Source organism: Oncorhynchus mykiss, chromosome 21 (assembly GCF_013265735.2).
Source record: "Oncorhynchus mykiss isolate Arlee chromosome 21, USDA_OmykA_1.1, whole genome shotgun sequence".
Classification (NCBI taxonomy): domain Eukaryota; kingdom Metazoa; phylum Chordata; class Actinopteri; order Salmoniformes; family Salmonidae; genus Oncorhynchus; species Oncorhynchus mykiss.
Window position 1 is genome coordinate 12,579,039 of NC_048585.1, and position 21,821 is coordinate 12,600,859.

A 21,821-nucleotide genomic window follows, 5' to 3' on the forward strand; every position below is an offset into this window, starting at 1 on the left:
TGCTTGCTGTTTGGGGTTTTAGGCTGGGTTTCTGTACATCACTTTGAGATATCAGCTGATGTACGAAGGGCTATATAAATACATTTGATTTGATTTGATCTGTGGTGTGTTTTAGTGTGTGTGTAATGTTATAGCAGTGTGTATGGTGTGTAATGTTATAGCAGTGTGTATGGTGTGTGATAGTGTGTGTGATAGTGTGAACATACCTGTGAATTCCTTCTTGCAGCGGTCTCTCACGCTCTCCTCCAGATGATCCAACTGGTGTTTCACTTTCTCATACTCTCTCTCTGCCTGCTGGCTCTTCCTCCTGTCACATAGGAACAGTCCATTAGACTATAGACATTAACACACAGGAACTGTCCATTAGAGTACAGACATTAACACACAGGAACTGTCCATTAGACTACTAACACATAGGAACAGTCCATTAGACTACTAACACATAGGAACAGTCCATTAGACTACTAACACATAGGAACAGTCCATTAGACATTAACGCATAGGAACAGCCCATTAGACTACTAACACATAGGAACAGTCCATTAGACATTAACACACAGGAACAGTCCATTAGACATTAACACACAGGAACAGTCCATTAGACATTAACACATAGGAACAGCCCATTAGACTACTAACACATAGGAACAGTCCATTAGACATTAACACACAGGAACAGTCCATTAGACATTAACACATAGGAACAGTCCATTAGACTACAGACATTAACCCACAGGAACAGTCCATTAGACTACAGACATTAACACATAGGAACAGTCCATTAGACTACAGACATTAACACATAGGAACAGTCCATTAGAGTACAGACATTAACACATAGGAACAGTCCATTAAACTACAGACATTAACACATAGGACCAGTCCATTAGACATTAACACATAGGAACAGTCCATTAGACTACAGACATTAACACATAGGAACAGTCCATTAAACTACAGACATTAACACATAGGACCAGTCCATTAGACTACAGACATTAACACATAGGAACAGTCCATTAGACATTAACACATAGGAACAGTCCATTAGACATTAACACATAGGAACAGCCCATTAGACTACTAACACATAGGAACAGACCATTAGACTACAGACATTAACACATAGGAACAGACCATTAGACTACTAACACATAGGAACAGTCCATTAGACATTAACACATAGGAACAGACCATTAGACTACTAACACATAGGAACAGTCCATTAGACATTAACACACAGGAACAGTCCATTAGACATTAACACATAGGAACAGCCCATTAGACTACTAACACATAGGAACAGTCCATTAGACTACTAACACATAGGAACAGTCCATTAGACTACTAACACATAGGAACAGTCCATTAGACTTCAGACATTAACACATAGGAACAGTCCATTAAACTACAGACATTAACACATAGGACCAGTCCATTAGACTACAGACATTAACACATAGGACCAGTCCATTAGACTACAGACATTAACACATAGGAACAGTCCATTAGACATTAACACATAGGAACAGTCCATTAGACTACAGACATTAACACATAGGACCAGTCCATTAGACATTAACACACAGGAACAGTCCATTAGACATTAACACATAGGAACAGTCCATTAAACTACAGACATTAACACATAGGAACAGTCCATTAGACTACAGACATTAACACATAGGACCATTCCATTAGACTACAGACATTAACACATAGGAACAGTCCATTAGACATTAACACATAGGAACAGTCCATTAGACTACAGACATTAACACATAGGAACAGTCCATTAGACATTAACACATAGGAACTGTCCATTAGACTACAGACATTAACACATAGGAACAGTTCATTAGACTACAGACATTAACACATAGGAACAGTCCATTAGACTACAGACACTAACACATAGGAACAGTCCATTAGACTACAGACATTAACACATAGGACCAGTCCATTAGACATTAACACATAGGAACTGTCCATTAGACTACAGACATTAACACATAGGAACAGTTCATTAGACTACAGACATTAACACATAGGAACAGTCCATTAGACTACAGACACTAACACATAGGAACAGTCCATTAGACTACAGACATTAACACATAGGACCAGTCCATTAGACTACAGACATTAACACATAGGAACATTCCATTAGACTACAGACATTAACACATAGGAACTGTCCATTAGACTACAGACACTAACACATAGGAACAGTCCATTAGACTACAGACACTAACACATAGGAACAGTCCATTAGACTACAGACATTAACACATAGGAACAGTCCATTAGACATTAACACATAGGAACAGTCCATTAGACTACTAACACATAGGAACAGTCCATTAGACTACAGACACTAACACATAGGAACAGTCCATTAGACTACAGACACTAACACATAGGAACAGTCCATTAGACTACAGACATTAACACATAGGAACAGTCCATTAGACATTAACACATAGGAACAGTCCATTAGACTACAGACACTAACACATAGGAACAGTCCATTAGACATTAACACATAGGAACAGTCCATTAGACTACAGACACTAACACATAGGAACAGTCCATTAGACTACAGACATTAACACATAGGAACAGTCCATTAGACACTAACACATAGGAACAGTCCATTAGACTACAGACATTAACACATAGGAACAGTCCATTAGACTACAGACATTAACACATAGGAACAGTCCATTAGACTACAGACAGTAACACATAGGAACAGTCCATTAGACTACAGACAGTAACACATAGGATCAGTCCATTAGACTACAGACACTAACACATAGGAACAGTCCATTAGACTACAGCCACTAACACATAGGATCAGTCCATTAGACTACAGACACTAACACACAGGAACAGTCCATTAGACATTAACACATAGGAACAGTCCATTAGACTACAGACAGTAACACATAGGAACAGTCCATTAGACTACAGACATTAACACATAGGAACAGTCCATTAGACTACAGACAGTAACACATAGGATCAGTCCATTAGACTACAGACATTAACACATAGGAACAGTCCATTAGAGTACAGACATTAACACACAGGACCAGTCCATTAGACTACAGACATTAACACACAGGAACAGTTCATTAGAGTACAGACATTAACACATAGGAACAGTTCATTAGACTACAGACATTAACACACAGGAACAGTTCATTAGAGTACAGACATTAACACATAGGAACAGTTCATTAGAGTACAGACATTAACACATAGGAACAGTTAATTAAAGTACAGACATTAACACATAGGAACAGTCCATTAGAGTACAGAACTGTTCCACTATGTGAATCTGTAGTTTGCACATTTGAGATTATTTAATTGGTCCTAGAGTGTAAACTCCAGACACCCATTTCACCGGGTGAACTAAAAACAATTCACCCAGCAGAACTACATGAGTGGTGCTTGATGGGAAGTGTAGTTGTGTACCTGTAGCAGTAGACGGACACAGCTATGAACAGTAGCATAGGGACGATGACAGCTGGGATGATGATAGCCAAAGGAACCTCATACTTCCTCTCATAGTTCACTGAGCCCACCACCCACTCACCATTACCAAACTTGATCTGTTAGGGAGGGAGGGAGAGAAGAAAAGAAAGATAGATATAGAAAGCAAGGGAATGAGAGAGATGAGGGGGAGTGTGGGAGAGAGATGGACAGAAAGAGAGAGAGATGGACAGAAAGAGAGAGAGAGAGAGAGAGAGGGACAGAAATAGAGAGAGATGGACAGAAAGAGAGAGAGAGAGAGAGACAGAGAGAGAGATGGACAGAAAGAGAGAGAGAGAGAGAGAGACAGAGAGAGAGATGGACAGAAAGAGAGAGAGAGAGAGAGAGACAGAGAGAGAGATGGACAGAAAGAGAGAGACAGAGAGAGAGATGGACAGAAAGAGATGGACAGAGAGAGAGATGGACAGAGAGAGAGATGGACAGAGAGAGAGATGGACAGAGAGAGAGACGAACAGAGAGAGAGATGGACAGAGAGAGAGATGGACAGAGAGAGAGATGGACAGAGAGAGAGATGGACAGAGAGAGAGATGGACAGAGAGAGAGATGGACAGAGAGAGAGATGGACAGAGAGAGAGACAGAAAGAGAGATGGACAGAGAGAGAGATGGACAGAAAGAGAGAGAGATGGACAGAAAGAGAGAGAGATGGACGGAGAAAGAGAGAGAGAGATGGACAGAGAAAGAGAGAGAGAGATGGACAGAGAGAGAGATGGACAGAAAGAGAGAGAGATGGACAGAAAGAGAGAGAGAGAGAGAGAGATGGACAGAAAGAAAGTTCAAGTCAGCTAAAGGCAAATAGGAGAAAGCTAATTCGCTACAATACGTATATAATTGTGGAGAGTCAGATATACATCAAGGTGTTGATAGTGATATTTCTCTGTCAGGACTGAGTGGTCCCGGTCAGAAGACTAGGATTATTGTATGGTTGAATCAGGTGTGTTACTGCCTTGACTGAAGTGAATGCCTGCAACAGGACATTGGATTAAGTTTGGACAGCCCTGATTTAGATAGAAATGTACTGGAACACAAGCACCTATCTGAAATACATGTTGAGAGCCAGAGAGACATATCAGCTTGTCCAGTGCTAATGCCTGAAGCCTCTCTCTCTATGCCTTGGGTTTAGACAGAAGGCCAGTGTTGTCACCGTTAGGTCCAAAGGGTCGGAGCTGGTGTCTCTGCGCTGGCGTTTGGAGCGGGCTCTGGGCTGGGTGGACGGAGCTTCCAGGAACAGCTTGTCATCCTGCAGGATGGTCACCTTACAGGACGCATCTCCCACGAACGCCTGGGCTTCTTCAGCTGTCATGGCCTTGCTGAAACCACGACCCTGGGGAGAAAGAGGTGGCTGGTCGTTAACCTCTGGACTGCAGGGACATGCAATCATTTGTAAAAGCAGATATGATTATCTCAATATTGATATTAATTATATCAACATCAATGCACTATAATTGTCTTTTCTCTCCGAGGGGGACATCATAGTCACAAGGCAGAATACATTTGTTTGTTTGTTTGTTTGTTTGTTTGTTTGCCCTTTTTCTCTCCAATTTCGTGGTATTCAATTGGTAGTTACAGTCTTGTCTCATCGCTGCAACTCCCGTACGGACTCGGGAGAGGCGAAGGTCGAGAGCTGTGTGTCCTCCCGAAACACAACCCAACCAAGCCGCACTGCTTCTTGACCACTAAACCTGGAAGCCAGCCGCACCAATGTGTCGGAGGAAACACCGCACACCTGGCGACCGTGTCAGCGTGCACTGCGCCCGGCCCGCCACAGGAGTCGCTAGTGCGCGATGAGACAAGGACATCCTACCGGCCCAAACCCTCCCCTAACCTGGACGGCGCTGGGCCAATTGTGCGCCACCCCATTGGTCTCCCAGGCGCGGCCAGCTGCGACAGAGCCTGGACTCGAACCCAGAATCTCTAATGGCACAGCTAAGACCATCGTGCCACTCAGGAGGCTGAAGCAGAATAACATTTAAGCCACAATGGCCCATGGAAAATGATAAGCCAGTATTACTAGAAATAACCCAAAAAACTACTAGACAGTAACCATGACAACACAACCCCATAAGAGTAGTGTTACTGTTCTTTACCGTAACGATGATGATGGAGGTTTCAGTGATGATGTTCTTGGTCAGTTCATTGAAGAATGGGTCGGGGTGGTACTCAAAGGAATTCAGTTCCTCTATCACGTTGTCTAGCTGGAGGAAGGCCCTAAAGGACTGGGTCTCAGAGGACCTGTTCACCACTGGACTGTCAAACAGCAGCACAGTGTCGTTCTTATGTACGGCATACTGGATGAACTGGAGAGGAGGGCAGAGAGAGATAGAATAGAGAGAGAGAGAGAAAGATATTTCATTCCTGGCAGGACACTGTGTCTGTGTTTAGTCTCACAGAGAGGAGTCTGTAGTCACAGACAAAAACATACAACTCACTGTTGACATGCTAGCTACCTGCCACGGATAATATCACAGCTAGAGTACTGTACACTAGGACATGCTAGCTACCTGCCACGGATAATACCACAGCTAGAGTACTGTACACTAGGACATGCTAGCTACCTGCCATGGATAATATCACAGCTAGAGTACTGTACACTAGGACATGCTAGCTACCTGCCATGGATAATATCACAGCTAGAGTACTGTGCACTAGGACATGCTAGCTACCTGCCATGGATAATACCACAGCTAGAGTACTGTGCACTAGGACATGCTAGCTACCTGCCATGGATAATATCACAGCTAGAGTACTGTACACTAGGACATGCTAGCTACCTGCCACGGATAATACCACAGCTAGAGTACTGTACACTAGGACATGCTAGCTACCTGCCATGGATAATACCACAGCTAGAGTACTGTGCACTAGGACATGCTAGCTACCTGCCATGGATAATACCACAGCTAGAGTACTGTACACTAGGACATGCTAGCTACCTGCCATGGATAATACCACAGCTAGAGTACTGTGCACTAGGACATGCTAGCTACCTGCCATGGATAATACCACAGCTAGAGTACTGTACACTAGGACATGCTAGCTACCTGCCACGGATAATATCACAGCTAGAGTACTGTACACTAGGACATGCTAGCTACCTGCCACGGATAATACCACAGCTAGAGTACTGTACACTAGGGCATGCTAGATACCTGCCATGGATAATACCACAGCTAGAGTACTGTACACTAGGACATGCTAGCTACCTGCCACGGATAATACCACAGCTAGAGTACTGTACACTAGGGCATGCTAGATACCTGCCATGGATAATACCACAGCTAGAGTACTGTACACTAGGGCATGCTAGATACCTGCCATGGATAATACCACAGCTAGAGAACTGTACACTAGGACATGCTAGCTACCTGCCATGGATAATACCACAGCTAGAGTACTGTACACTAGGACATGCTAGCTACCTGCCACGGATAATACCACAGCTAGAGTACTGTACACTAGGGCATGCTAGATACCTGCCATGGATAATACCACAGCTAGAGTACTGTACACTAGGGCATGCTAGATACCTGCCATGGATAATACCACAGCTAGAGTACTGTACACTAGGACATGCTAGATACCTGCCATGGATAATACCACAGCTAGAGTACTGTACACTAGGACATGCTAGCTACCTGCCATGGATAATACCACAGCTAGAGTACTGTACACTAGGGCATGCTAGCTACCTGCCATGGATAATATCACAGCTAGAGTACTGTACACTAGAGGGATTAGAATACACTACTGGCAGGAAACAGAGAACTTGTGGAATGGTATACTAACCTCAATGGGAGTGGACTCTAGAATGGATAACATGTCATGTATTGTATAATAGGAGTGGACTCTAGAATGGATAACATGTAATGTATTGTATAATAGGAGTGGACTCTAGAATGGATAACATGTCATGTATTGTATAATAGGAGTGGACTCTAGAATGGATAACATGTAATGTATTGTATAATAGGAGTGGACTCTAGAATGGATAACATGGCATGTATTGTATAATAGGAGTGGACTCTAGAATGGATAACATGTAATGTATTGTATAATAGGAGTGGACTCTAGAATGGATAACATGTAATGTATTGTATAATAGGAGTGGACTCTAGAATGGATAACATGTAATGTATTGTATAATAGGAGTGGACTCCAGAATGATAACATGTAGAGTATTGTATAATAGGAGTGGACTCTAGAATGGATAACATGTAATGTATTGTATAATAGGAGTGGACTCCAGAATGATAACATGTAGAGTATTGTATAATAGGAGTGGACTCTAGAATGGATAACATGCAGAGTATTGTATAATAGGAGTGGACTCCAGAATGATAACATGTAATGTATTGTATAATAGGAGTGGACTCTAGAATGGATAACATGCAGAGTATTGTATAATAGGAGTGGACTCCAGAATGATAACATGTAATGTATTGTATAATAGGAGTGGACTCTAGAATGATAACATGCAGAGTATTGTATAATAGGAGTGGACTCTAGAATGATAACATTAGGTGTATTGTAATAGTAGTGAGTAGTGTGTACTGACCTCAACGGGAGGGGACTGAGAGAAGTCATCAGCAGATGGCAGCACCTTCATGGTGGCTCTCTGGATGAGGTCAAAACCACTGCCCACACACACGATCCTCCTGCCTCCACTGAAACACCAGACAACACACACGTCAGCTCTCAATACAACACACACGATCCTCCTGCCTCCACTGAAACACCAGACAACACACACGTCAGCTCTCAATACAACACACACGATCCTCCTGCCTCCACTGAAACACCAGACAACACACACGTCAGCTCTCAATACAACACACACAATCCTCCTGCCTCCACTGAAACACCAGACAACACACACGTCAGCTCTCAATACAACACACACGATCCTCCTGCCTCCACTGATGTTCAACCTTCCTAACTTCTCCCATGTCAGCCCCCTGATGTTCAACCTTCTTAACTTCTCCCATGTCAGCCCGCTCCTCAACACACTGCACTGGCTTCCAGTCAAAGTTTGGATCCACTACAAGACCCTGGTACTTACCTACGGAGCAGCAAGAGGACCTGACCCTCCCTACCTTCAGGCTATGTTCAAACCCTACATCCCAATCAGAGTACTCTGTTCTGCCACCTCTGGTCTCTTGGCTCTCCTACCCTTACGGGAGGGCAGCTCCAGCTCAGCCCAGTCCAACCTTTTCTCTGTCCTGGCACCCTAATGGTGGAACCAGCTTCCCCCTGAAGCTAGGACAGCAGATTCCCTGTCCGTCTTCTGAAAACATATTTTGTGAACCAACACTCGCACTTGACTCTTTTCTCTCTTACTAGCTGGGACTTTGAAGATATAGACAGATGAAACATGTACTTCCAGTACTATGAATTATTTATTTTTATTTAACTAGGCAAGTCAGTTAAGAACAAATTCTCATATTCAATGACGGCCTAGGAACAGGGGGTTAACTGCCTTGTTCAGGGGCAGAACAACAGATTTTTACCTTGTCAGCTCGCGGATTCAATCTTGCAACCTCCCAGTTACCTGTCCAACGCTCTAACCACTAGGCTACCTGCCGCCCCATGTGGTTGTCCCACCTAGCCATCTCAAGATGACGGCACTAACTATGCGGCTCTGGATTAGAACGTCTGCTAAATGACTAACATGTAATCCTCCTGCCTCCACTGAAACACTAGACGACGACACCATATATCAGGGTCATGTTAGGAAGCACAAAACAGGAGAAACCTTTTGAAACGTTATGAAAGAGGGAGACACGACCTGAATGTGTCCAATAAGAAACGGCCATTTAATTATCCACTTCAAACTGTTTTGCATTCAACTCAAGCTTGGCTTAAAGAGGGGCTTTGACTTCCACCCTCTCTGGGGCACTGTGGACTCCACTCACCATACGAAGCTGGTCTTGGGGCTGTAGTCCGTGAGTTTGGGGTTCTCAGAGTACTGGAAGTTGAAGGTGACGGGGACGTCCTTGGTGGTGCTCTTCCCATACTTCACCGAGACTCTCAGGGACTCCAATGGAACCTTTTGTCCCTTGTATACACCTGTCTCACAGGTGATCTCACTGCCAAACGACAACCTGAGGGAGAAACGGGGACAGAGAGCATCGTGGGAAAGGTCAAACTGGGGTCGTAGTGTTGAGGGGAGAGAAGGTCATCTCAAAGGAACAAGTCAAACATAATTACTGTATGGCTAATATATTTCAGAGGTCGGCCTTGAGAGAAGAAGTGAATAGGACATGACTCAGGCAACCTATCCAGACAGCAACCTGCAGGGGTTGGAAGACTCAAGTATGATCATCCTTACACTTCACAGGGCGTTCCCCCCACGGTGACAATGACATCATTCTTGTTTGCCGTATCCAGGTGTTTCCCAGAGATAGTGATGACTGTTCCCCCGGCCACAGGGCCCTTCAAGGGGGAAACTTTCTCCGGGATGGGGTCCTGGAGGGGATAAGAGATGAGACATCAGTGATAAGGTAACATACTTAGGTCCTGGACGTTTTCTTGACTGCATGACCTGACAAGAAAAAACTCCTCTCCTGACCTTCTAACATTCTATATGGTTATTTAGCAGATGTTTTCATCCAAAGTGTTTTACAGTTAACAACCCAGAGCCCACTGTCCAACAACCCAGAGCCCACTGTCCAACAACCCAGAGTCCACTGTCCAACAACCCAGAGCCCACTGTCCAACAACCCAGAGCCCACTGTCCAACAACCCAGAGCCCACTGTCCAACAACCCAGAGCCCACTGTCCAACAACCCAGAGCCCACTGTCCAACAACCCAGAGCCCACTGTCCAACAACCCAGAGTCCACTGTCCAACAACCCAGAGCCCACTGTCCAACAACCCAGAGTGTTTTACAGTTAACAACCCAGAGCCCACTGTCCAACAACCCAGAGCCCACTGTCCAACAACCCAGAGCCCACTGTCCAACAACCCAGAGCCCACTGTCTAACAACCCAGAGCCCACTGTCCAACAACCCAGAGCCCACTGTCCAACAACCCAGAGCCCACTGTCCAACAACCCAGAGCCCACTGTCCAACAACCCAGAGCCCACTGTCTAACAACCCAGAGCCCACTGTCTAACAACCCAGAGCCCACTGTCCAACAACCCAGAGCCCACTGTCTAACAACCCAGAGCCCACTGTCTAACAACCCAGAGCCCACTGTCTAACAACCCAGAGCCCACTGTCCTACAACCCAGAGCCCACTGGGACCACCAGTTAGACCTCATGTCACGTCCCATTCCCCTTCACTGGTTTATCACCACAACACAGCTACTGAATACCACTTTATCACCACAACACAGCTACTGAACACCACAACACAGCTACTGAACACCACTTTATCACCACAACACAGCTACTGAACACCACAACACAGCTACTGAACACCACTTTATCACCACAACACAGCTACTGAACACCACAACACAGCTACTGAACACCACAACACAGCTACTGAACACCACTTTGTACTTTATCACCACAACACAGCTACTGAACACCACTTTGTACTTTATCACCACAACACAGCTACTGAACACCACTTTGTACTTTATCACCACAACACAGCTACTGAACACCACTTTGTACTTCATCACCACAACACAGCTACTGAACACCACTTTGTCACCACAACACAGCTACTGAACACCACTTTGTCACCACAACACAGCTACTGAACACCACTTTGTCACCACAACACAGCTACTGAACACCACAACACAGCTACTGAACACCACTGTCACCACAACACAGCTACTGAACACCACAACACAGCTACTGAACACCACTGTCACCACAACACAGCTACTGAACACCACTGTCACCACAACACAGCTACTGAACACCACTGTCACCACAACACAGCTACTGAACACCACTGTCACCACAACACAGCTACTGAACACCACTGTCACCACAACACAGCTACTGAACACCACAACACAGCTACTGAACACCACTTTGTACTTTATCACCACAACACAGCTACTGAACACCACTGTCACCACAACACAGCTACTGAACACCACAACACAGCTACTGAACACCACTTAGTACTTTATCACCACAACACAGCTACTGAACACCACTTAGTACTTTATCACCACAACACAGCTACTGAACACCACTTAGTACTTTATCACCACAACACAGCTACTGAACACCACAACACAGCTACTGAACACCACTTTGTACTTTATCACCACAACACAGCTACTGAACACCACTTTGTACTTTATCACTGCAACACAGCTACTGAACACCACTTTGTCACCACAACACAGCTACTGAACACCACAACCCAGAGGCCACTGTCCTACAACCCAGAGCCCACTGGGACCACCAGTTAGACCTCATGTCACGTCCCATTCCCCTTCACTGGTTTATCACCACAACACAGCTACTGAATACCACTTTATCACCACAACACAGCTACTGAACACCACAACACAGCTACTGAACACCACAACACAGCTACTGAACACCACTTAGTACTTTATCACTACAACACAGCTACTGAACACCACTTTGTACTTTATCACCACAACACAGCTACTGAACACCACTTTGTACTTTATCACCACAACACAGCTACTGAACACCACAACACAGCTACTGAACACCACTGTCACCACAACACAGCTACTGAACACCACTGTCACCACAACACAGCTACTGAACACCACAACACAGCTACTGAACACCACTTTGTACTTTATCACCACAACACAGCTACTGAACACCACAACACAGCTACTGAACACCACTGTCACCACAACACAGCTACTGAACACCACTGTCACCACAACACAGCTACTGAACACCACAACACAGCTACTGAACACCACTTTGTACTTTATCACCACAACACAGCTACTGAACACCACTTTGTCACCACAACACAGCTACTGAACACCACAACACAGCTACTGATCACCACTTTGTACTTTATCACCACAAGACAGCAACTGAACACCACAACACAGCTACTGAACACCACAACACAGCTACTGAACACCACACCACTTTATCATCACAACTACTGAACACCACTTTATCACCACAACACAGCTACTGAACACCACTTAGTACTGTATTTTCTCATCAAACAGTACTAAGTATTGCGAGTAGACAGCCAGATCTAGAGCAGACCAACTTAAAACGACAGAGACAGAGAGACCGAGAGAGAGCAAACGAGAGCGAGAGAGCAAACGAGAGCGAGAGAGCAAACGAGAGCGAGAGAGCAAACGAGAGCGAGAGCAAAATAATGTTATGTTCCCTAGAAAATCTGAAGCTTTGATCAAATCTATAAGAAGGATAAGTAGCTCAGTACATTCTCATGGGGACATTGTTATTTTGGCAGAAACAAACAAACAAGAAAATACGAACCCCAAAATAAATTAGTGTAAATATTTACCATGAAGTGAAATAGGCTCCCATTATAGATGTGTTTTTAAGTCAATCATTATACTTGTTAAATTCCCCTGTTAAATTCTGTTTCCTTTCAACAGATGCTATTCTGAATTCTAAGAGCATCTCCTAAGAACAAAGTACATTGATGAACGTGGAGAAGCAAAACCAGCAGAGAGAGACTAACATAGTGGCTGTATGAGCAGAGCTTTAACCACACTAAGAGCCATGTACAGTATGACACATCAGATCACTCCTGCAGTGTGACTCTTACAACAGTTAGGATTCATGTTGGGGTAAAGAATGGCCCTGTAGCTGTATGACACATCAGATCACTCCTGCACAGTGTGACTCTTACAACAGTTAGGATTCATGTTGGGGTAAAGAATGGCCCTGTAGCTGTACGAAACGTACCCTGTAGGTGAAGAGGACCTCTGAACGTCCTCTCCTGCCCCCCTCCACCTCCACCTCCACTACCCCCTGGTTGATGGGACCTGGGAGGTCCACTGAAGACCGGACCGGACCGATCTCACACACAACACTGGAGAAGACACAGAACAGCTGGAGTAAGACAAAGGCCCGGTTTCTCCACCACACACACAAGCAGACATACTGTTCATCCAAATGTTGTGTTTAATGAAATATGTTATTCGCTGGACATAAAAGTGCATTAGAGGCAGGGCCGGTCCTTTCCGTTCTGGCGAGACCAAAAAATGCCACCCCCCCCTTCACAAACCGAGAATAGTCCCAGTAAGCAAAATTATGTTGAAAAGACATCTAAAATATGTATTTTCTAGACGTTTAAATCAGGTTAATTTTCGGTTGTGAATTAAAGTTGAAAAGACAGTAGGCAGTCAATAGTTTGGACACCTACTGTACTCATTCAAGGGTTTTTCTTTATTTATTATTTTCTACATTGTAGAATTATAGTGAAGACATCAAAACTATGAAATAACACATATGGAATCATGTAGTAACCAAAACACGTGTTAACCAGTTGGATTTAGGGGGCGCTATTTTAATTTTTGGATGAAAAACGTTCCCGTTTTAAACAAGATATTTTGTCACGAAAAGATGCTCGACTATGCATATAATTGACAGCTTTGGAAAGAAGACACTGACGTTTCCAAAACTGCAAAGATATTGTCTGTGAGTGCCACAGAACTGATGTTACAGGCGAAACCCAGATAAAAATCCAACCAGGAAGTGCCGCATTTTTTTAAACTGCCTCATGCCAATGACTCCTTATATGGCTGTGAATGAGCTACGAATGAGCTTACGTTTTCCACGTATTCCCCAAGGTGTCTACAGCATTGTGACATCTTTTTAGGCATTTCCATTGAAGAATGGCTGTAAGGGACCATATATAGCATGTGGTCACATGGTGTCTCCCGCAGAAAATCTTGCGTAAAATACTGAGGTAGCCATTTTTCCAATCGCTTCTTATGAGAAACCAACTGCCTCGACGGATATATTATTGAATATATTTGTTAAAAGCACCTTGAGGATGGATCCTAAACAACGTTTGCTGTGTTTCTGTCAATATTATGTAGCTAATTTTGAAAAAAGTTTGGCGTTATAGCTGAAGTATTTTTCGGTCGATTTCTCAGCCAAGCATGGTGAAGAAACGGGAGCTTTTTCGTCCTACAAAAATAATATTTTTGGAAAAAAGGAACATTTGCTATCTAACTGGGAGTCTCCTGAGTGAAAGCATCTGAAGTTCTTCAAAGGTAAATGATTTAATTTGGTTGCTTCTCTTATTTTTGTGAAAATGTTGCCTGCTGCCAGCAGAGCCTAGCATAGCATTATGCCATGATAAACTTACACAAATGCTTGTCTAGCGTTGGCTGTAACGCATATTTTGAAAATCTGAGATGGCAGTGTTGTTAACAAAAGGCTAAGCTTGTGTTTGAATATATTTATTTCATTTAATTTGCGATTTTCATGAGTAGTAAAAGTTTCTAGGGGTATTTATGTCCGCTGCGTTATGCTGATGCGTTTGAGTCTATGATTACGCTCCCGGATACGGGTTTGCTTGTCGTAAAAGGTTAATCAAAATACATGTTATATTTGAGATTGTTAAAAAGTCGCTACCCGTTGCCTTGACGACAGCTCTGCACAATCTTGTCAACTTGTCAAAAATGGACAGAAACAAACTTGAAACCACTGATCTTGACAACGGGATGAAACCCCTGGACAACAGCTGTGATGATTCATTTACAACCCCCCACTATCACTATACCTGGTGGAGACAGAGTATCTGTCCCCCTGGTGAACACAGTCCACTCCAGCCACCGTCACCTTCTTAATGTCCTCCTTCTTTATGCCCAGGTTAGACCCTTTAATGGTCACCACTATCCCACCGTTCAGAGGCCCGAAACGAGGGATGATCTGTGGGGTAGAGAGAGAGAGAGAGAGGGGGGATGATTTAGATGAGTGGTCACCACTATCCCACCGTTCAGAGGCCCGAAACGAGGGATGATCTGTGGGGGAGAGAGAGAGAGAGAGAGGGGATGATTTAGATGAGTGGTCACCACTATCCCACCGTTCAGAGGCCCGAAACGAGGGATGATCTGTGGGGAAGAGAGAGAGAGAGAGGGGGGATGATTTAGATGAGTGGTCACCACTATCCCACCGTTCAGAGGCCCGAAACGAGGGATGATCTGTGGGGAAGAGAGAGAGAGAGGGGGGATGATTTAGATGAGTGGTCACCACTATCCCACCGTTCAGAGGCCCGAAACGAGGGATGATCTGTGGGGAAGAGAGAGAGAGAGAGGGGGGATGATTTAGATGAGTGGTCACCACTATCCCACCGTTCAGAGGCCCGAAACGAGGGATGATCTGTGTGGAAGAGAGAGAGAGAGAGGGGATGATTTAGATGAGTGGTCACCACTATCCCACCGTTCAGAGGCCCGAAACGAGGGATGATCTGTGGGGAAGAGAGAGAGAGAGAGAGGGGATGATTTAGATGAGTGGTCACCACTATCCCACCGTTCAGAGGCCCGAAACGAGGGATGATCTGTGGGGAAGAGAGAGAGAGAGAGGGGATGATTTAGATGAGTGGTCACCACTATCCCACCGTTCAGAGGCCCGAAACGAGGGATGATCTGTGGGGAAGAGAGAGAGAGAGAGGGGATGATTTAGATGAGTGGTCACCACTATCCCACCGTTCAGAGGCCCGAAACGAGGGATGATCTGTGGGGAAGAGAGAGAGAGAGAGGGGATGATTTAGATGAGTGGTCACCACTATCCCACCGTTCAGAGGCCCGAAACGAGGGATGATCTGTGGGGAAGAGAGAGAGAGAGGGGATGATTTAGATGAGTGGTCACCACTATCCCACCGTTCAGAGGCCCGAAACGAGGGATGATCTGTGGGGAAGAGAGAGAGAGGGTGGATGATTTAGATGAGTGTGGTAGATTAATATAGAATATAATGGTCAGTGCCATCAGTGTGTATATAGTAGAACGGTCCTTACAGTAGTATTTCAGTGTGTATATAGTAGAACGGTCCTTACAGTAGTATTTCAGTGTGTATATAGTAGAACGGTCCTTACAGTAGTATTTCAGTGTGTATATAGTAGAACAGTCTTTACAGTAGTAGATCAGTGTGTATATAGTAGAACAGTCTTTACAGTAGTAGTTCAGTGTGTATATAGTAGAACAGTCTTTAGTGACAGCTAAAGGGAAGAAGACAGGAAGGAAGAGTGCACCAGACAGAGGAGAACACCTCTAGTGATAATCAGAGACAGAGACTGTTCTCACCTCAGTGATCTTGGGGTTGGGGCACTGCGCTGGTTCCTGGGACCGGCACAATTCTCTGTACACACAGGACCTCATGTTGGCACACCACACACAGCTGTATTTGGGGTCGGCATTCTTACACAAGCTGCAGTCCTCACGACCCAGAGAACAGTTATACAACACCACTAAGAGATGGAGAGGAGAGGAGGAGGGAGAGAAGGAGGATAGAGTGAGAGGAGAGAGAGGAGATGGAAGAATAGGAGAGAGGAAGGGGAGAGGAGGAGGATAGAGAGAGAGAGAGAAGGTAGAATGGGAGAGAGGAGGAGGGGGAGAGTGAAGAGGGTAGAATGGAGAGAGGAGGATGGAGAGGAGGTAGAGAAGAGCAGGGGGAGAGGTGGAGGATAGAGTGAGAGGAGAGAGAGAAGGGGAAAGAGATCAAACAACGACTCCATACCAATAACCCACCAGTCTATACAGGGTTCACATCTTATTCAAATAAGCTTGAACTTTGTCCCAAAAATGTATGAATAATAATAATGGCTGAATATTAAACATGTCCAATACTGGGGTTATCCTACGCAGGTCCATTAAGGTGAAAGAGTTGAAATGGATCAACAGTTTGAGCAGAATAATCCTGGTTGTAATTCAGACAGTTGTTTGAACAGTGCATTGCACAGCAGCGCTGCATCAACTCCAGTGTGTCAGACGGTCTGACTCACCAGTCAGAGTGCTGTCAATCTTCTTCTCTGTGTCTCGGTCTTTGATGTGGAAGGACACATTGACCTCCTGCTCCTTGTCGTAGGCAAACTAACACACAGGATAACAGAGAAAACTGACGTCTGAGTTACTGAGGGCCAGAGACATGTCAAAACACACTTGCTGGCTCTTTTTCTCACTCACACAGGACCCCCCCCCACCACACACACACACACCCATACATACCCCCACACACACATACCAGGGTTTCTGTTAGCTGGTTATAGCTGGCTTTTGGACCGTTAAAAATCTGACCCAGAGTCTGTTTGGAATAGGCAATTTCTTTCTTGCACAGAATCACAAGCTGACCAATAGGTCAACTGTTCTATTATGGGGGATATTAGATTGACAGGCTGGTGATTCTGCTGTTCTTTACTCGTCTTGTTGTCTGAGGAAGAGTCGGCGTGGACAGTTATTCTATCACCTTCAACGTGAGCATCGTTGCATGTTCTGTTACGATGAAGTACCATAATGTAAATGTTATTTCTGTCATTCTGAGCACCGTGGGTGGACGCCCTAATCAGGTTACCACCCTAACCCTAACCACCCAATGCATATGGGTTCGGTAAACTTCTCAAACATCCTAAATTATAATACTTCCTGTCAAATATCCAGCACCACATTTTCCTAACAAAAACACTGACATGCACGCATGTACACACAATCCACACACAACATAGCTTTTAACTCCATACTGGCAGCCTCTCAAACTCAGTATGAAAACAGATGGGTGGAGAGACAGAGAGAGTTAGAGTACTGGCTGGAGGTGAATGTCTTTGGGACTGAGGGAAAAGACTTGTACTGCTCATGTGGGGCGCTGGGATGTAAAACCTGTGTTGTCTCAACTAGAGGTGGATATTACTGACCTCATAACCCTTGAAGTTGAACTTTAACCCCTCATTAAAGGTGAACTCTTCCTCCGTGTGTTTCATGAGCTCCGTGCCAATTTTAAACGTGTGATCCTGGAGAGAGAGAGAGACAGAGAGACACAGGACAAGAGAGAGAGAGACAGACACACACAGGACAAGAAAGAGACAGAGACCCACACAGGACAGACAGAGACACACACAGGACAGACAGAGACACACACGGGACAGACAGACACACACACGACACACAGAGACACACACACGACAGACAGAGACACACACACACGACAGACAGAGACACACACACACGACAGACAGAGACACACACACACGACAGACAGAGACACACACACACGACAGACAGACAGACACACACGACAGACAGACAGACACACACGACAGACAGACAGACACACACGACAGACAGACAGACACACACGACAGACAGACAGACACACACGACAGACAGACAGACACACACGACAGACAGACAGACACACACGACAGACAGACAGACACACACGACAGACAGACACACACGACAGACAGACAGACACACACGACAGACAGACACGACAGACACACACACGACAGACAGACAGACACACACACGACAGACAGACACACACACACGACAGACAGACAGACACACACGACAGACAGACAGACAGACACACACGACAGACAGACAGACACACACGACAGACAGACAGACAGACACGACAGACAGACAGACACGACAGACAGACAGACACACACGACAGACAGAGACACACACACACACGACAGACAGACAGAGACACACACACACACACGACAGACAGACAGACACACACGACAGACAGACAGACACACACGACAGACAGACAGACACACACGACAGACAGACAGACACACACGACAGACAGACAGACACACACGACAGACAGACAGACACACACGACAGACAGACAGACACACACGACAGACAGACACGACAGACAGACAGACAGACAGACAGACAGACAGACACGACAGACAGACAGACACACACACGACAGACAGACAGACAGACAGACACACACGACAGACACACACACACGACAGACAGAAAGACACACACACGACAGACAGAGACACACACGACAGACAGAGACACACACGACAGACAGAGACACACACGACAGACAGAGACACACACGACAGACAGAGACACACACGACAGACAGAGACACACACACACACGACAGACAGAGACACACGACAGACAGAGACACACACACACACGACAGACAGAGACACACACACACGACAGACAGAGACACACATACACACGACAGACATAGACACACACACACACACGACAGACAGAGACACACACACACACGACAGACAGAGACACACACACGACAGACAGACACACACACACACGACAGACAGAGACACACACACGACAGACAGAGACACACACACGACAGACAGAGACACACACACGACAGACAGAGATACACACAGGACAGAGATACACACAGGACAGAGATACACACAGGACAGAGATACACACAGGACAGAGATACACACAGGACAAGAGATCATGTATATTAGAATGAGTAGAAGTCAGTCAGGCTGTCAGGCACAACAAACCATATTAGATAAACAGTACTGTACATGATCTAATAGTGAATGAGGAAGAAAAGAGGACGTACTCTCATTAGAGGAACAGCTAAGTTAATCATCAATGATAGACGATGTCTAAATAGAGGTGTCTGAAATGTCATCCTAGTCCCTACAGTAAACCCAAAATGGCACCATATTCCTTACAGTAAACCCAAAATGGCACCATATTCCCTACAGTAAACCCAAACTGGCACCATATTCCTTACGGTGAACCCAAAATGGCACCCTATTCCCTAAGTAGTGCACTCAAATGGCACCCTATTCCCTAAGTAGTGCACTCAAATGGCACCCTATTCCCTAAGTAGTGCACTGTATAGGCAATATGGCGTAATTTGGGACGCAAGCCTAAGAGCTGTGTCTATCTCACCTTGTAAATGTCCAGGTTCTTCCCTTGGAAGCTGATGGGGATGAGGTAGCCTACAGGGATGAGATGAGGGTCTGGGTTCTCAAACTGAGGACAGCTATCAGCCTGGAGGGAGAACAGAAGGTAGCTGGTTTAATCAGAGAGACAGACAGACAGACAGGCAAACAGACATACAGGCAGACAGACATACAGGCAGACAGACATACAGGCAGACAGACATACAGGCAGACAGACAGACATACAGGCAGACAGACATACAGGCAGACAGACATACAGGCAGACAGACATACAGGCAGACAGACATACAGGCAGACAGACAGACAGACATACAGGCAGACAGACAGGCAGACACAGACAGACAAGCAGACAGACAAGCAGACAGACAGACATGCAGACAGACATGCAGACAGACAGGCAGACAGGCAGACAGGCAGACAGGCAGACAGGCAGACAGGCAGACAGGCAGACAGGCAGACAGGCAGACAGGCAGACAGGCAGACAGGCAGACAGGCAGACAGGCAGACAGGCAGACAGGCAGACAGGCAGAGCTTGCCAGTTGCCACCTATAAGCCAGAAAGTCGGTAACAGATACAAGCTGGCTCAGAGACAATAGCTCTTTATCAATTCATCTTCCTTCACTTCCTCACATCCTCTCTTCTGGCCTGCTTCTCAAAAGGTATTGGACCTTCTTCTTGAGGAGGCGGGGAGAGAGGACACAAGGAGTTGTGGAAAGACAAAATGAGTTTGAGCCAAACTGTGTAGTTCACTGAGACAGGGCTTCCTCCTACTTGTTGGGCTTTGACGATGTGAGCTCCATCTACAGAGACATCTCTGTCACTGCAGGTGTGGTCCTGGGCATTCCACTGGCACTGCCACTCACTGGTCACACATGCTATACACCTGGGGACAATCAACCAATAGAAGGAAGAGATAAGGTATCAGAGTTTATATAGCCAATGAGAACAGAAATCCTCAAAGGTGTTCGGTGTAAAATGACTGAACAGAATAACAGTCAGAAAAGCGTCATTAACAGGTTGTCTCCATAAAGCAGTGGTCACCTACGGGTCCATCTTCAAGGCATTCCTAGTCGGTCACCTTGCACTCCTATTGGTCTTACAGTTCTGCTGGGTAGGCCAAGTGTTCCAACCATTTCCTTTGTCTGAAGGGACAAACTCCACGACCAGAGAAAGACCGTCAAATAATACAGCAAACAGTTGCTGTTTTTATGACTGAGTTCTTTAAGCTTTTATTCAGTACTGTCAACACTGTTTTTATGAGTGAGTTCTTTAAGCTTTTATTCAGTACTGTCAACACTGTTTTTATGACTGAGTTCTTTAAGCTTTTATTCAGTACTGTCAACACTGTTTTTATGTAACACTTTTACAAAACATAAATGTGCGTCTCCCTACTTCCACTCGTGCTGAGTAGCCGT

At 45.2% G+C, this 21,821-nt stretch overlaps 1 protein-coding gene across 1 annotated transcript in view; it reads right to left on the bottom strand.

Moving 5' to 3' along the window:
• LOC110490697 (plexin-B2) overlaps positions 1 to 21,821 on the bottom strand; it is a 171,824-nt gene that overhangs the window by 21,113 nt on the left and 128,890 nt on the right. The window contains exons 12-25 of the mRNA XM_036956929.1: positions 21,178 to 21,289; positions 20,393 to 20,494; positions 18,367 to 18,462; positions 17,464 to 17,551; positions 16,766 to 16,929; positions 15,246 to 15,394; positions 13,418 to 13,544; positions 9,888 to 10,024; positions 9,472 to 9,660; positions 8,115 to 8,223; positions 5,647 to 5,856; positions 4,704 to 4,883; positions 3,484 to 3,620; positions 207 to 307 (exon numbers count right to left, since the gene is read on the bottom strand). Of these exons, the coding sequence (XP_036812824.1) occupies positions 207 to 307; positions 3,484 to 3,620; positions 4,704 to 4,883; positions 5,647 to 5,856; positions 8,115 to 8,223; positions 9,472 to 9,660; positions 9,888 to 10,024; positions 13,418 to 13,544; positions 15,246 to 15,394; positions 16,766 to 16,929; positions 17,464 to 17,551; positions 18,367 to 18,462; positions 20,393 to 20,494; positions 21,178 to 21,289 (1,901 nt within the window). The remainder of the gene's footprint in view (positions 1 to 206; positions 308 to 3,483; positions 3,621 to 4,703; positions 4,884 to 5,646; positions 5,857 to 8,114; positions 8,224 to 9,471; positions 9,661 to 9,887; positions 10,025 to 13,417; positions 13,545 to 15,245; positions 15,395 to 16,765; positions 16,930 to 17,463; positions 17,552 to 18,366; positions 18,463 to 20,392; positions 20,495 to 21,177; positions 21,290 to 21,821) is intronic.